Source organism: Pichia membranifaciens (assembly GCF_001661235.1).
Source record: "Pichia membranifaciens NRRL Y-2026 unplaced genomic scaffold PICMEscaffold_2, whole genome shotgun sequence".
Lineage (NCBI taxonomy): Eukaryota > Fungi > Ascomycota > Pichiomycetes > Pichiales > Pichiaceae > Pichia > Pichia membranifaciens.
The window spans coordinates 1,650,471-1,665,882 of NW_017566983.1; the positions used below are offsets into that span (position 1 = coordinate 1,650,471).

Genomic DNA, 15,412 nt, shown 5'->3' on the forward strand with positions numbered 1-15,412 from the left:
CCCTGCTCCTTCTCCTCATCCATCCCATTTTCATGTCCAGGCCTCTTCTTCCGTCCTCGGCCTCGCTCCATTCTCGCCGTCACCGCCAGCTTTTTTCCCACCGCAACTTGTTTTTCAACACCCACCTGTGCATTACGACATCGTCAAGTGTCGTACGTCGTTCCGCGTCGTACCGCAAAAGCCCTGCCAAAAGGTCACGTGCGTCGGCGTCAACCCATTCGGGGACGGAGAAGTCGACCCGGGCAATGCGCTTGTAGGTGTCGCCAGCATGCTTCTCCTCAAAGGGTGGATGGCCAACAAGGAGCTCGTAGAGAAGCACACCGAGAGCCCAGACATCGACGCGCTGGTCGTGCTGACGGGCCTCGACCATCTCGGGCGGGAGGTAGTCGAGAGTGCCGCACATGGTGGTTCTTCTGTTGCCGGTGTTGGGGGCCGGGTCGCCGCCGACGTAGGCGGACCAGCCGAAGTCGGCAAGCTTGACGCGGTGGTCGAGGTGGATGAGGATGTTTTCGGGCTTGAGGTCCCTGTGGATGAGGTGCTTGCTGTGGAGGTGCTTCAAGGCACGGGCGACCTGGTAGATGTAGTAGGAGGCGAGCGGGTCGGCGAGGCGCTTGAGCCTGGTGAGGGTCTTGTAGAGCTCGCCGTGGGCGGCGTACTCGACCACGAGGTAGACGTTCTGGTCGTCCTGGAACCAGCCGTAGAGCGCAAGACAGTTCTCGTGCAGGATGTTGGCCTGGATCTCGATCTCGCGGATGATCTGCTTCTCGATGTGGTAGGACACGATCTCCTGCTTGGACATCACCTTCAACGCGCACACGTAGCCGCTGCTCTTCTCGCGCACACAGTACACCTTGCCAAACTTGCCCTTCCCCAGGCGCTTCCCGATCTCGAAGTCCGTGAGCTTCCACTGACGTGTCTGGCCTTTTCCCTGGCTCGGCAGCACCGTGCTGCGCCGCGGCATGCTCAATCTGTGGAACACATCCGGCTCCCGTGTCCGTGGCGTCCTTGACATGCTTTTCTGCACCGGCGTCTTGTCCTGCATCCTGCTGCTGCGGCCTCTGCCTGTCTCTGCTTGGCCTGGACGGACACAGAAGCACCCGCTGCTCATGTAAACACAGGAGTTCTCCGCTCATCTCAAAATTCATTTTGCAAAAACAACATTTCCGCTGTCGCGATCGTCTTCTCAACTTTTCCTCTCTTTTTTTCTTTACTTACTCTATCGGGAACTGTCTTGCATTGAATTTTAGGATTTTTCATCCTACTTTAACAGTCTGTCTGATCCTTCCCACTTGCCTCTCCTCTGGCCCGAAAAAGCACAGAAGGATACCTGCAGCAGATCAAAGATGTTCGCCGAACTTCATAGCAGAGCCCTTCACAGGCAGACCGCTCCTTCGCTTCTCCGTCTGGCCCATTTTTCCTCGAGAGGGAAATCTGCACCTTCTAGCTCAACAAGAAAGGACCAAGGGGTCGCCAGAAGAGGTGGATCCAAGAATTTCAAACTTCCGACTGTAGATAATTACCCACCTTACAAGTTTGGATCTTATTCTCCCCTTAATCTCCCCGATGAAAGATCACGTGAAGGCATCAAAAAGCTTGTGGACAAGATCACAGACTTCAACGAGTTGAAAATTTATCCTGAGATCCGGAGTGCTTTAATAGAAGAGATCAAGGCACACACTGTTCTACGCTCGCAAAACTACGTCTCAAACACCAAAAAGGTGAAAACCGAAGGCGAGCTAAATGGCTTGATTATTAGGCCGACACCCATCCAGACTGCAGCTATCAAAATCATTAACGATAAGAGGCAAAACCATGAATTCTTGAAAGTTTTCACACTGGCAGCTGAAACTGGTAGCGGTAAAACATGGGCATATATGGCACCTCTACTACAGCAGTTGCTGGAAGGTCACAAGGAACATCAACAGACGATGACAACTGATGTCGAGATAAGAAACGATGGGACGAACGAGCCACAAGTGGTCGAAGCCACCAGCCCATACATCAAGCACCGTGCAGGTATCAAATCTGTGATTCTTGTTCCAACACATGAACTTGTCGACCAGGTTCATGAGACTGTCGAATATACTGCGAAAAAACTCAACTTGAACGTACTGAAGTGGGACACCGAGTCTAATTTTAGAGTTTTCATTGAAAATTTCAAAAAAGGTATCGATATCATGGTAACCACTCCAGGTAAGCTGAATTCTCTTTCAAGATACCCTTCCGTTCAAAATCCGAAGATGATCTTTGGTTCAGTTTCATTCTGTGTTGCAGACGAAGCAGATACGTTGATGGATCCTTCTTTTGTTGATGAAACGAACAACATAATTAAACATATGACCAATCTCTCATCTTTGGTTTTTGCATCGGCGACTATTCCTTCGAGATTCAATAAAACAATTGATCATTTATTTCCTGATGTTATCAACATTTCTACCCCAAGTTTGCACAAGCTTCCGAAATCTATAGAATTCAGAATGATTAACGCTTCCGTTTCACCATATAAAGGATCGAAAATCAAGGCTTTGGCTCAAGCATTATATGCCATCCACTGTGACGGTACCGAACAAGGATATGAAAAGCGTGTTATTGTTTTCGTCAATAAAAAAGAAGATTGTTCCAAAATTGCAGAAAAGTTATCAAAAAGTTACGGTCACGATGTGACATACATAACATCAGAGGATACAGCAGAGGAAAGGAAACGCAAAGTAGCTACCTTCGTTGTTCCTGCTCAAAAGCTAGAAGATCCTGCAAAACCAGTACTTAAAGTTCTAGTATGTACTGATTTGTTGAGTAGGGGGTTGAATTTCCAAGGTATCAGGAACGTTATTTTACTCGACGTCCCAAAAAATTCAGCAGACTTAGTCCACCGTGCCGGAAGAACAGGGAGAATGAATCAGAGTGGACGTGTTTTCATGATAATAAATGATTCCGACAAGGGCCATATCAAAGGGCTTCCAAAAGTGTTGAGAAATAATAGACGTCTAGGGTAGTTATCTTCCGTTAAAAATTTAGAATTCTTGTATATATATTGTGAAAAGAATAAAGGAAATTTTAGAATTAAACAGCTTTCAAATTTCTTCAAAAAAAAATCTGTGACTAAAAAAAAAAAACTAACTCGAAATTAAATTGTTTATAGAATATAAATTTATCAGTATACCTCTTCGTCGTTGGTATAGCTCGATAAGTAGTTCACTGAACTGTTCAGAAGTTTCTGGTAATATACAATGTCGTAATCTGTCATTTCTCTCTTCAATCTGCTGCTCTTTGTCTGCTTTTTGGACCTCAGGACTGAATCAGAAGTTGAGTCTTCGAATTCGGAAAATTCCTCATCAAAAATTTGTGTCATCAGTCCTGTTTCCGGTTTGGAACCGATGTCATCGCATGACTCATAATCGCCGTTAAAAACATCCTGCAGATAAGCGTAAGACTTGTTTTTCAAAAGAGCATTTAACGCAAAGGCAGTATCTGACCTAGAAAAACCACTTTTTTGGGCACCATCTTTTTTATTGTAGGTTCCATCTCTTCTATCACTAATCAGCATATTTGAATTGAAGTTATTGGTTTGAGCCGAATCGAAAGAAGTGTCAATTTGGCTATGCATGATCGTGTCATCGAGGTTACCTATGGTTAAATCTCTTATTGTAAAATCTGGACTTAATGTTTCGTTGGATTCCATATTCGTCACAAAGCTTTTACTTTTATGCATTGGCTTTTGTTTTATGTTGACTGAATTAATTAACAATTCTGAAACATCAGGAAAATTCATATCTATGTTCAAATCCATCTTATCCAAATCTAAATCAGAGAAAAAATCTATGTCATCTTGATACAGCTTAACATTGGAAACACTTTCTGAGTGATACACTGGAGTATGAAGTATAGTAGCATCATCATTGTCATCAATGACGTGATAACTTGAAACTTCTTTCAATTCGTCTTCATATATGTCTGGTTGATTTGTGTCATCAATTACCATGGAGTATGGGTTAATGGCATTCAAAGCACTTTGCAAGTTATCATATGTTTTCAAAGCATCGTCTTCTGAGGTTAAATAAACACTCGATGAGGTGGAAATACTTCTGCTATTTTCAGGACTTTCCTTCACTATCGGCTTGGTTTGCACAATTTTCCTTTCGACAACTGATATAGACGTTGATGGGGAGCTAATTAAAGGTTTTGTGGTGAGGTTGGGTGGTTTTTGTGGAGCTAATTTTGCTATGGCAGGTAAATCTGTTTCAGTGGAAGTACTTTGCATAATATTATCCATTGATGTCCAATTTGTGTTCTCGTTATCCAGTATTGATTTGTCCAAATTGGAGCAAATGCTTGGACTGAAGATAAATCCCTGCGACAAAGCTTTCCTATCTTTTATCGGCAAGTCGCTTAGATCACGCACAAGCGTCATACCATTTTCTTTCAACATTTGTTCCTGTCTCTCACGCATGTTTTTGAACCTCGTATAGAATGACTTAGATCTTTGCAAGCTAATCATATCGGGATCCACTTCAGGAGATTTCACCGGCAAAGTCATCACCCTCCATGGATTTCTTTTGACATTAGCATCAATGATATTGTTCTTGTTTTGTTGATCAGTCTTGATAGCCATATTATTGTTGTAAAACTTTTCGTCAACGTAATCAGAGTCTTTCACTTCTGCAGGGTTCCTGCTCGATATCTGAGTTACAGGTGTAAAGTCGTAGGCTTTTGGTGTAAACACATTAGTATCATCGGTTTGTGTAGTCTCCGAATGAATAGATTTAGGTTTCATAATATTAAACTGCTCATGTGATTTCTGCAACGTTTTAGAGACATTGTTTGAGCTCAACTCAAACAAGTCGTCATCGTAGACTTTAGGATCCTCTATTTGAATATTCAGCTTCCCCATAAGATCAACAGAGTCCTTGTATCCCTTGGTATGGCCAGGTCCATCTTTCAATTTAGCAATCTTAGGAGTCACAGGAGCACTGGACTTATCATTATCAACATTTTGGGAAGCTGGCGCAGATTCCATTGGAAACTCAAAGTGAGAATTGACATATATTCCTGTAGATAATGTAGTATTATCAGTTTGGCTATTCGTTAGACGGTGACCCATTTCAGTGATATCTTCCTTTTCTAAGACAGATGTCGCATTATTATCAACAATCTTTTGAGGACTGATGGGATTGGCTATAGAAGACTCAAAATTATTTGGTTTGGGAATTATGGGTTTAGAAACTTCCTTTTTGACAGGTTGCACTTTGGCCTCACGTTTAGCTACACTAAGATTGTTGGATTTGAGCGAGAAAAGGGTAAACGATTGAGAGCTTTTCTTTTTCTGTATTTTAGGCTTAGCTGGCTTCAGCTCAGAATAATCATAATTCTTTTGGGTAGATTCTTTTTTCTGATATACCACAGTTGCATTACGCTTAAGCTGTTTGTTAGCTGCTGGTGTTTTGTTCGATGGTTTTTGTCTGCTGAAAAACTTGAAAAACCCACTTTTAGCTTTTCCTCCTTTACTTGACTTTTCTAGATTTCTAGGTGGGTTGTTGGAAGTCTTTGACTGATCCTTCATTGTTGGGGCTGCTTGAAATCTAACTTCCTTGTTCTCCTTGACTTCTTTTTTTTGCAGGGCTTTGGTCAACTTTTTGGTCTTTATATCTTCTGATAATAATTCTAAGGATTTCCTTCTATCTTTTTTGTCATTGGCAACGCTATTAACAATATCCCGCTCCTTTTTACTTTTCATTACTGAATCAATGATTTTTGTTTTATCAGAATCTAATACTTCCAGTGGAACATTGAGAACTTTGGAAGCTTGAGAGTTGACCTGACCATTGTTTGTTAGTAAGTAATCTATTAGCATCGGGTTATATAGACTCATGTGAGTAGAGAAGAGTTCACTTAGAATTAACGATAGAGAAGCACTTAGGATATCTACGTTGACATCATAGGAAAGTTTCTCTTTTTCATGGCCATCAATTCTGCATCTTGAAATACCTTCCATTCTGATGGTGTCATCTTTAACAAAGTTTAAAGTAATGAAGGCGTAGACATTGTATTCATCAAGTATATCATCATTGTACTCCTTGTTGAAGAGTACGATAAATGGTGATTTGGTGTCTTCCTTCTCATAGGTTGAGGCTTCGTGTGCAGTGTAATAGACTCTTTTAGTTATTGTACCATTTTGGTTTTCACTATCGTCAGAATTTTCTGTTGGTTTCAAGTCATCATTAGAAATGGAGCCACAAAAAAGATGGAATGATTGAGTCTTGTTTAATATTTTAGAACGTGCCAGCACTTCAGTAACATATTTTCCAGAAACTTTATCGAGCTGATAAATTCCCGTGAAGGAGGAATCTTTTTCATTAAAGAATCTGACATAGGAATTGGGAGTATTGTCAGCCGACTGAGCGCTTGAAACAAAGTGCAATGCATGCAAATCATTGATACTAGCCCAGTATTTAACACTCATGTGAGGTAGTTTGTTTAATGGTGTCTCATTTGTGAGGGAATGCATCAGTATATCGGATACAGAAGGTTTATGTATTGAGCTTGATACGTAATCTGAGTTTGACATCGATGCCGACAATTCCGTGTTAGCGATTTTGTTCTTTCCATTATTGGTGTCCTGTGATTCATTACCTCTCCAAAGGTCGGCATAGTATTCATCATCATCAATTGTTAGAAAGAGTGCGTGGTCGCTAAAGACGATGATTACCGATTTGTTTCTAACGTTATTGGCAAGGATGTCTGTTGCATCAAAAACAGCAACGACCCGCCTGGTAAGCCAACCAAACTGGAGTTCAGATGGCCATCCTTTTGCTATTTCTGCTAATATTTTTCCTGTGGGGGTAAATATACGTCCGTTGTAAGGTAGTAATTTATCGTTGGCAAACGAAGAAATGGTATCATCACAGGAGTCTAAATATATGTTCACGCTATCTTTCAACTGATCAGGCCATGTTTGGTTTTTCACAAGACGCTGAATGATTAATTGAATTTTCACTAGATTTAGCGAAGAATAAACTGCAGTCTCAACAGTTGGTTGATCCAGAGATAACAAATCTGAGCAGTCACTTGTATTAACATCCGCCACGAATTTGAGATAGTTCAAATGAAAGTTCTTCGTTGCCGCTTCGTGTCGCATTTGAGCCTTGTAGAAGTAGGGTATCGTTGTACCACATGCTTTCAGTATCTCATAGGAACCATAAGGTCGAGCCAGCTTCAACATGTCTAGAAAGATACAGTTTATTCTTGTCACTTCATCTATAGTGGGAGGGAATATTTGGTTTAACTTAGCAGTGGAATATCCTGGCAGCTTCCCTTCTAAAACTTTTATGCGTAAGGGCACTATGAAATTCTGCAGAAACTGCACTAAGGACACTGTGTAGTTGGTTTGGACGGTAATCAGTTCTGAGCAAATGGAGCATATCAAGTCATTGTCTTCTTCCATGCAGCTTGAAAAATTGTCGATTGGGGGCTTGTAGACTTTTTCGGTTGGCTCTGGGGAATACTCTGTCAAGGGATCAAAAAGCTGCTCCAGTTGTTTACCGAGCAAAAATGCCAGGGCGTTATTTTGTTCCGAAAGCAACTCGTTTCCCGGTTGATCTGTGTATATGACGTCGACAACATAAGAAGCTGTCGATAGGCTCTGGGTAAGGTACCCTAGTTCATAAAGGTAGGAGCCAATATCAGAAGGGGGTAATGCGTCTAGGAGAGTCATTTGCGAGGCCAACAAGCCTGCTTGCGTTTCATCCCAGTCAAAGGTTTTGTTTGGTAAGTCCGCCTGACTGTAGAGCGAGTCTGTGATGTCGGAGTTCAAGTCTGCAAACGTTTTCAACAAAGAGATTGCAAGCGCTTTGCGGACTTTGCTAGACTTCAACGAGGGATTCAAGTTTTCCACTGCCGGGTAGTACTTCGAGTCTGCAGAAAGGTATATTTCCGGGTGTACGGAGCAGCCGTGCTTGGATATTATGAATGTGGACAACGAATGGTTCTTCTCGTTTCTGATGTTGTTGTTGTAGACCATGGCAAACACGTCACCTAGGACGGAGTTGTACACATGAAAGTACGCTGCCGAAGGGATCATCAACGACCAGTAGTTTTCATTGTACAGGTCTTCCTTTGTTTGTGTGATGATGTACTGCGAAGACGACCTGACGATCGGGTCTGTGTTGTCGAAGAAAGTCATGAAGAGGTTGTTTTTGGACTTGGAGTTGGGAATTATCGATTTGATCCTGGTGATCGGAGTTGTGGTGGGGCTGCTGCCATCTTCCTTTGTCGGCATTCCTGTGCTGCACATATCTTCCCTCTATCTTTCTCTCTCTCTCTCTCTTTCCGTCAGAATAAGTTTTACGGCAGATGGGGATTTCGCAGACAAGGCTTATATTGCTGTTGCTGGAAAGCACGGCACACAGAAAGGAGACTTGTCACAAACTGGGGCCCTGGAAACCGATAAAGAAGTTAGAAATGTGTGTGTAGTGTAGCATGCGTGGTGAAACCAAGAAAAAAACGAAAACACGATCAACCCGAGCACACATTCCCAATCGGGCCAAAAGGTAAACAAAGCCGTTTGACACGACCAGATTACATAAGCACGCCGATCACAAGCCAGCTTACGCAAGCAAACCCCAAAGCAGCCCGCCAATGCACGCGATCTGGCGTGGAGCATCTTGCACAGACGTTATTTTCCGAATCCTTACACCCCCTCGCAAGATAAAGCATGCCAGCAAGCTCGCCTTTTACTCTAAGTATCAATTCCTTCTCGCAGTTTGCAGCCAATACTGCCCGTTGTGTTCCTTAGCCAAGAAAGAGTGCTGCAAAGCTGTCGACAATATTGTCTGTATCTTCGACAACCTTGTCTGTCTCTAATTGGACAGGAGTACCTGGCTGAATGAAACCAACGCAATCTTTCTTATGTCTGCCCCCTGGCGATGACATTAGTCTGCGGAAACACGGTACCATTGCTGTGGTGCTTTTCCATCCGGGACGGCTGCTGTCTGCGTAGAGCCATGACGAATACTGGCTGTGTCTGCAGCCTCAGATCCACGGAGGCTCACTGGAGCCCGCTCGCTACTGCTTCGGTTGTTTCTGAGCTATTTTCTTTTCCGCGATATCAGTTTTGCTAGCGCTTAGACTCTAGCTGAGACATGCATGCGGCTTGAGATAAGCTGTTTGACTTCGCTGTGGCGGATCGGTGCAACACGGGGCATTAGCACTAGAGTTGGCGCGCTCGGCAATATGTTTTTGCTGCATGGACGAGGGCTTGCACGCAGCAGGCGCCCCTGCGGCTAGAAGGAACCGAGGGGTGCGATCGGAAGATTGTCGAGAAGGTCGGAAGAAAAGCGGTGTTGTTCGTTGCGGAACGTTCTTCCGCAGATCGGGAAAATGTCTAGAGGAGGGAAGAGGGGAAGAGGGGAAGAGGGGAAGAGGGGAAGAGGGGAAGGGGGCGGAGTGGGGGCGGCGAAGTGGAGGCGGCGTAGGGGCTGCTGCAGTGTAACTATGAGAGAATAACATTCAAGAATTCAAAATTTAGAGATAAAACAGTAATTCAACAATACTGGGGGTAAGTTATTATTAACACACAAACAGACAAAGACCAAAAAAAAGGTGCTTTGCCCTTAGATGAATAGCGAGGCAAGAAGTGCGAAGAATGCGAAGCCAGTGCTGTAGGAGGCAGCGACAGCAGCACCGTTTTCAGAGCTCGAAGATGGAGAAGCGGAGGCGGTGGCAGCGACAATGGAGGCCTTGGAACCGCTGCCAGAGTTGCTGGTTGCATTGGCAGCCTTGGCGTAGTTGGTGAAGATAGCAGTGGTCTTGTCCTTGGCCATGTAGTATGCGGCGGAACTGTGGTGGGAGCCGTGTGCTGTGTTTTGGGTGGCGAATGTTTGGAAGGTGTCCTCGTATGAGGAGTAGGAGTAGTCGCCAGTGTAGGCGTCAGAGTAGCTGTACTCGTCGGTGTAGTAGCCAGAGTAGGAATCGTAGGATTCGGTGGCGTCACCGCTGGCGGTAGCTTCGCCGCCGAGTGTGATAGTTTGGAAGTCGGTTTCTAAGGTAGGAATCTTGCTGCTCTTGAAGGCGGTGGTGGTCAATTCGGAGGCGTAGTAGGTGTAGACCGAGTTCTTGCCACCGAAGGTGCTCTTGCTGTTAGGAGCCTTGGAAGCGCCTGGGATGGAGCTGCTGATGACTTGGATGCTGCTTGAGGTGCTGTTCTGCTTGTAGGCCAAGGCGGCGACGTCGTCTTCCAAGTCAATGACGGTGTAGAAGTCTCTGAGGAATGCGTCACCCAAGATGATGAAATTGTCATCAGTGAGTCTGATTTGGAGGAGACAGCCCTGGGATTCGTCGTCTTCAATGATGTTGGTGAAGTAGGAAGAGACTGGGGAGGTGAGCTCGACACCTTGGAAGTTCCAGACAAAGTTGACGCCTTCGGCGATGTCACAATCACCGTAGAACTGCTCGAGTTCTTTGGAAAAGGATAAGCCTAGCAAGTTGGCAATCGTTTCGACAATGAAGACAGGCATGGCAGCGAAGGTGGTACCGGAGTCCAAGACGGCTGGGACGTAACCCTGGAGAGCGAAGCCCTCGAGCTTACCGTTGTTGAGGGCCAAGGAGTTGACGGTGATGGCGGTTCTGGTGATTTCGGAGGACGAGGCGTTGACAGGAACCATTGGGAACTGGTAGAGGGTACCGGAGTACTGGTTGGCGTCGACGGCACCGAACAAGATTTCGGCGTCTCCGTGCTCGGTTAGGAACAAACTGTATGCGGCCTTGTTGATGATGCCGTCGGCGACAAGCTGGGCAGGGAAGTTGAGGTACTTGTACTTGTTCTTGGAGTGGGTGAAGTATGTGGCTTCGGTGGCCTCGTAACCGATACCGATGATACCGCTGCTGGCGTTGGTGAAGTTGGCGACGGCTAAGTTGACGTTGCTGATGCTGGTGTTGCCGATGGTGACGGTGTCCTGACCCCAGACGCCGATGGCGACGGAGGTGTCACCGTAGCTGAGGCCAAACTCGGTGTTGTTGGAGTGGAACGTCTTGGACTTGCTAGGGTCGAAGGAGCCGTACTTCTTGCAGTTGAAGGTATTCTTGGAGCTGCTGTCGTCATCGTCGCTGTCGTCCTTAGGCTTGCTCTTGCTGGAGCTGTCGGAAGCGTCGCTGCTGCTGCTGTCGCTGTCGCTGTCTGCACACACGTCCGGCGTTGGCAACCACAGGTCCGAGGATCCCGTGTCCACCACCACCTTCACCGGGTCCTTGTTCGACCCCACCTGCAGCGACATGTAGAAGCCCAATCTCAGGAAGTCCAAGTCCGATTGGAACGACGACGACGACGACGACGACGACTTGTCCGACTTGCTGGACTTGCTGGACCGCTTCACCAATCTCTCGTCAGTCACGTACTCTCTGTACGCCTTGAGCGATAAATACTTGTGGTCTGCCTCTGCAGTAGCTGCAGCCCATGGCGCTGCCAACTCGAGCATACATGCTGCAACGATCGCTTTGCTGAATAACATCCTTGGTGCTTTTTGTCTGGAGTGATGCTGGCGAACTAAGGACCGAGAAACAGCTCAATCACCCCTTCTCCTGCACCTCCTGGCTCTTTCGCTGGTCTGCACAATCCGACCGAGGCAGACAGGAGCATTTATATTCTCGATGCCTGCCCGACCCTTCAGCCGAGCATTCTATGTACTCGGCCCCGTTTTGCCGATGCTTGAGCCGAGGAACCCTGCGAGCCCTCGCTGCGGCCACACTGCCTGAGCGTTAGGTTCCTATCCGGGGGGTATCTGCACGCATGGGCGCGCACGGGGCTGCGGCTGTAGTGAATGTCTGCGCTATAATAGGCTGCTGCGGCTTCCGAGCGTCGAAAAGATCGGCGCAGCGGGGTGCCGAGCGCAACGGGGCAAGACAGAGAAGAGGGGGGGGGGGGCGCTATTGCCGAGCGCACAACGTGGGCAGGGACAACGGGGGACGGAGTGAGGTTTCGAAAGATGGCATCGAGGTAGATAGGTCAGATAGGGGTGCAAGCCGTCGTGACACACGCAGAAGAAGTAGCAACAGCCCGGCGTGGCGTGCTACCGAGTTTGCGTGCTGCGCAGCCAACAGCCGGGCGCCTCCGGCGCCCGACAAAAGGGGCAGGCGGACTGCCGTTTTAGGCAGATCGAGAGGGCAAGGATGCTGTTGCCCCGTGTGGATCTCGGCAGTATTTGTGCATGGTCTTTATTGCCGCAATCTTTTGTGACTGATGTGGTTCAGGGGGAGAAGATAGACACAGAAATGGCGGCTCTGCAATTAGTGTGAGGTGCACCCGTGGGCTTGGTGCAGAACAGGGCGACGGCCGAAAATCATCTGTGGTATTTCCCGATGCAGAAGGAAGCTGCGACAGCAGCCGGTGTCGCGGCGCGACAGAGATCGGCGTGGCAGTCACGTGCGGATTTCGCGAGAAAACGAAGAAAGGTGATTAGGTAAGCACTCCCGGGACTTGTCGCTGTCGTCATTCCGCGGAACAGAAGATGAGGTGTCCTTACTAAGAAGCGGCGCGAGTCTTATGTCAGCGAAGGCTGCTGACTCCACGCAGCCTCTCCGGAACTGGGCCACGGGCTGTACGGAGCAGCAGCAGCAGCAGCAGCATATAAAAGGTACACGGGCTGCCCTCCAGGGGCGGTGGAAGCAAGGGTGGCACCAATTGCCTCGAGGACGTCGTTTGCAAACACGCACAGCGAAAACAAAGCCATGTCCGCCAAGAAAGTGAACATCGTCATCTACTCGTTGTACCACCACATCGCCAAGATGGCGGAGTCCGTGAAGAGCGGAGTCGAGTCCGCCGGCCACGAATGCCAGATCTACCAGGTCCAGGAGACGTTGCCAGAGAGCCTAGTGAAGAAATTGGGCTCGCCAGGCAAGTTGCCATACCCGATCTCGGACTTGAACACGTTGACGGAGTGCGACGGACTGACGTTCGGCATCCCCACCCGGTACGGCAACATGCCTGCGCAGTTGAAGGCGTACTTCGACTCCACGGGCTCGCTCTGGGCTAAGGGCAGCTTGAAAAACAAGCCGTTCGGCTTGTTTGTCTCCACGGGGACGGGCGGAGGCAACGAGATGACGGCGGTGACAGCGCTCTCGACGTTTGTGCACCACTCGATGATCTACGTGCCGCTCGGGTTTGCGTCCGTGTTCCCGCAGCTCACCAACTTGAACGAGGTCCACGGCGGGTCTGCGTGGGGCGCAGGCACCATTGCCGGCGCCGACGGCAGCAGGGTCCCCACCGCGTTGGAGCTCGAGATCGCCAAGATCCAGGGCAAGGAGTTTGCCGAGGTCACCGCCAAGTTGACCGCCTGAGGCGCCCGTGTCGGGCACCCGCTTTCATTATTTAACTAAATACAATATCTGCCAAAAACAACACTCGTGTATTCCGCGTAGACCGCCTCAGCTCGAACAGCTGCAGCTCAGCATCATCTTCGAGTCGTCCACGTCGGACATCCATCTCTCCTCCACGTCCTTGAGCTCCTCGCCCCACCTGCTCCGGTCGTACGGGTTGTTCGCCATCTTCATGATCTTGTTCAAGTACGCACCGGCCTCGGCCTCGCCGGCCTTCGCCCGGAGCTTCTCCGTCGTATACGAGATCACGTCGTCCAAAACCCAGTTCTTAGGAACAAAGAGCGGGTTGGATCCCCGTGCACGCTCCAGCCGGACCTCGTCCGTGAGAAACTCCTCCTCAACACGAGCCCTGAAGATCGTGAGGAAGACCCGGAGCTCCTTCAACACCTTGTCCCGCTCCTCCTTCTGCTCGGGCGCCTGCAGCGACTCTGGGAGAAACGCCAACGCGGCCAACCCGGCGTCAAAGTCGTCGTCCCTTAAGGGCAAGCTCTGCAAAATCGTGAAGAACTTGTTGTACTCGAGCTTAGTCACCTGCAACGTCTCGAACAAGAGACCCAGGATCTCCGAGTTGTCCGACTCCTTTGGTGTGATGCCCAACCGGCCGCAGACCAACCGCAGGTAGTCCTCGATGAAAACCTTCTCGTAGACGTCGCCGGCAGCCTGAACAAGACTGTTGACTCGTGCTGTGGCGGCCGCAATGGACTTCTCGTCCGGGAACCCGTTCTTCTGGAAGTTCTCGTCCTTCAAGAGCTCCGGAGTGGCCCCCAAGATCTCGGCCAAAGACTCGGCCAACTTAACCATGTTGAACCATATCGCCGAAGGAGTGTTTTTGAAAGAGTATCTCAACGTGTGGTCCTCGCTGTTCGAGGTGTAGTTCGGATCAAACTTGTCCATGATTGCAAACGGCCCGAAATCGATCGCCAACCCAAGCACAGAGGTGTTGTCCGTGTTCAAGACACCGTTCAAGAACCCGTACGTATGCCAGTACGCGACCGACTTGGCGTTCCGGATGACAATGTCCAAAAAGAGCTTATCGTAGTCGGTCAGCTCTAACTGCTTCAATTTCTCGTCACCGGCGATGAAGTCCTCCAACTCCTTCGTGTACTTCTTACCGTCCAGCACCTCGCCGTTGATGTAGTCGCAGAGCTCCAGTAGGCCCTTCCTGTCCCCCTTCATCCGACAGTAGTCGAAATGGCCAATTCTAAGCCACGTTGGAGACATTCTGCAGACAACGGCGCAGATCTCGGCGCCGGACCGTTGCGCCCTGTTTTCAGGTAAAGCGGTGATCGCCAACGCTCTCGTGGAGGGAATCCCAATGGCGTTCAAGCTCTCGGAGATGACGTACTCCCGAATCGACGACCTGAGCACAGCATTGCCGTCCGCAAAACGCGAGAACGGCGTCTTACCAGCGCCCTTGAGCTGGAGCTCGTACGACTTCCCCGTCTCCGGGTTCTTCACCGTGAACAAGTTCACCACCCGGCCGTCTCCTAGTTGGCCGGCAAAGTTCCCGAACTGGAACCCGGCGTAGGCCATCGCAAACGGATGCACCCCGTCCTTCTCCGACACGTACGTGGTCTTCCCGGACACAATGTCTCTGAAGAATTGGGACTTGGGCTCCGCGTTCGGGTCCAAGCCGAGATCAAGCATGGCCCGCGTGGAGCTGCTCAAGAACTCGTACGCCTTCCGTTCCGTCGGGTACGTGTATGTGAAGAAGCCAGACTTCAACTGTCTCGGGGTCTTTGACGCCGCAATACTCACCTTGTCCGGCGTCGGAACGTCTTCATCCGGCCTCATGAGCGCAGTGTACGGCGACGTTTTGGCTAGCGATTCGAGTGTATGGTAGCTTCTGGCCATGGTTGCAACTCCGGCTGCGCTGCGTGCTGTGTATTTCTTAACGGTCGCAGACAACATGGTGGACACACTGATCGTAGCAGTAGAAAACAATGTGCTGATGCAGTAGGTACTATGTCTGTGGTTGTTTCCTCCTGCAGCCCCCTTGCAGAGCCTGCTGCTGGCCCTACCCCACCTGTCCGGGTCTCTTGCCTTCACT

The 15,412-nt window shown here is 48.6% G+C and overlaps 6 protein-coding genes across 6 annotated transcripts; 2 read left to right on the forward strand and 4 right to left on the reverse strand.

Moving 5' to 3' along the window:
- Positions 1 to 79: 79 nt before the first annotated feature.
- PICMEDRAFT_32358 (hypothetical protein) lies at positions 80 to 961 on the reverse strand (the record flags this gene model as incomplete). The annotated part of the gene is made up of 1 exon (XM_019162762.1): positions 80 to 961. One exon carries the CDS (start codon positions 959 to 961, stop codon positions 80 to 82), a length of 882 nt encoding a protein of 293 aa, XP_019018901.1.
- A 382-nt stretch (positions 962 to 1,343) lies between these two features.
- Positions 1,344 to 2,993, forward strand: PICMEDRAFT_32500 (hypothetical protein; the record flags this gene model as incomplete). The annotated part of the gene is made up of 2 exons (XM_019162769.1): positions 1,344 to 1,905; positions 1,978 to 2,993. 2 exons carry the CDS (start codon positions 1,344 to 1,346, stop codon positions 2,991 to 2,993), a joined length of 1,578 nt encoding a protein of 525 aa, XP_019018902.1.
- Positions 2,994 to 3,072: 79 nt separating this feature from the next.
- On the reverse strand, positions 3,073 to 8,603 carry PICMEDRAFT_119196 (hypothetical protein). The gene has a single exon (XM_019159858.1). It carries the CDS (start codon positions 8,285 to 8,287, stop codon positions 3,152 to 3,154), a length of 5,136 nt encoding a protein of 1,711 aa, XP_019018903.1. The 5' UTR covers positions 8,288 to 8,603; the 3' UTR covers positions 3,073 to 3,151.
- Positions 8,604 to 9,451: 848 nt separating this feature from the next.
- On the reverse strand, positions 9,452 to 11,741 carry PICMEDRAFT_15689 (hypothetical protein). Its single transcript, XM_019160922.1, has one exon. The coding sequence runs from the start codon at positions 11,496 to 11,498 to the stop codon at positions 9,606 to 9,608; it is 1,893 nt and encodes a 630-aa protein (XP_019018904.1). The 5' UTR covers positions 11,499 to 11,741; the 3' UTR covers positions 9,452 to 9,605.
- Positions 11,742 to 12,714: 973 nt separating this feature from the next.
- PICMEDRAFT_71824 (hypothetical protein) lies at positions 12,715 to 13,323 on the forward strand (the record flags this gene model as incomplete). The annotated part of the gene is made up of 1 exon (XM_019164017.1): positions 12,715 to 13,323. The coding sequence occupies one exon, from the start codon at positions 12,715 to 12,717 to the stop codon at positions 13,321 to 13,323; it is 609 nt and encodes a 202-aa protein (XP_019018905.1).
- Positions 13,324 to 13,410: 87 nt separating this feature from the next.
- PICMEDRAFT_71825 (hypothetical protein) lies at positions 13,411 to 15,216 on the reverse strand (the record flags this gene model as incomplete). The annotated part of the gene is made up of 1 exon (XM_019164018.1): positions 13,411 to 15,216. One exon carries the CDS (start codon positions 15,214 to 15,216, stop codon positions 13,411 to 13,413), a length of 1,806 nt encoding a protein of 601 aa, XP_019018906.1.
- Between the last annotated feature and the right edge of the window lie 196 nt (positions 15,217 to 15,412).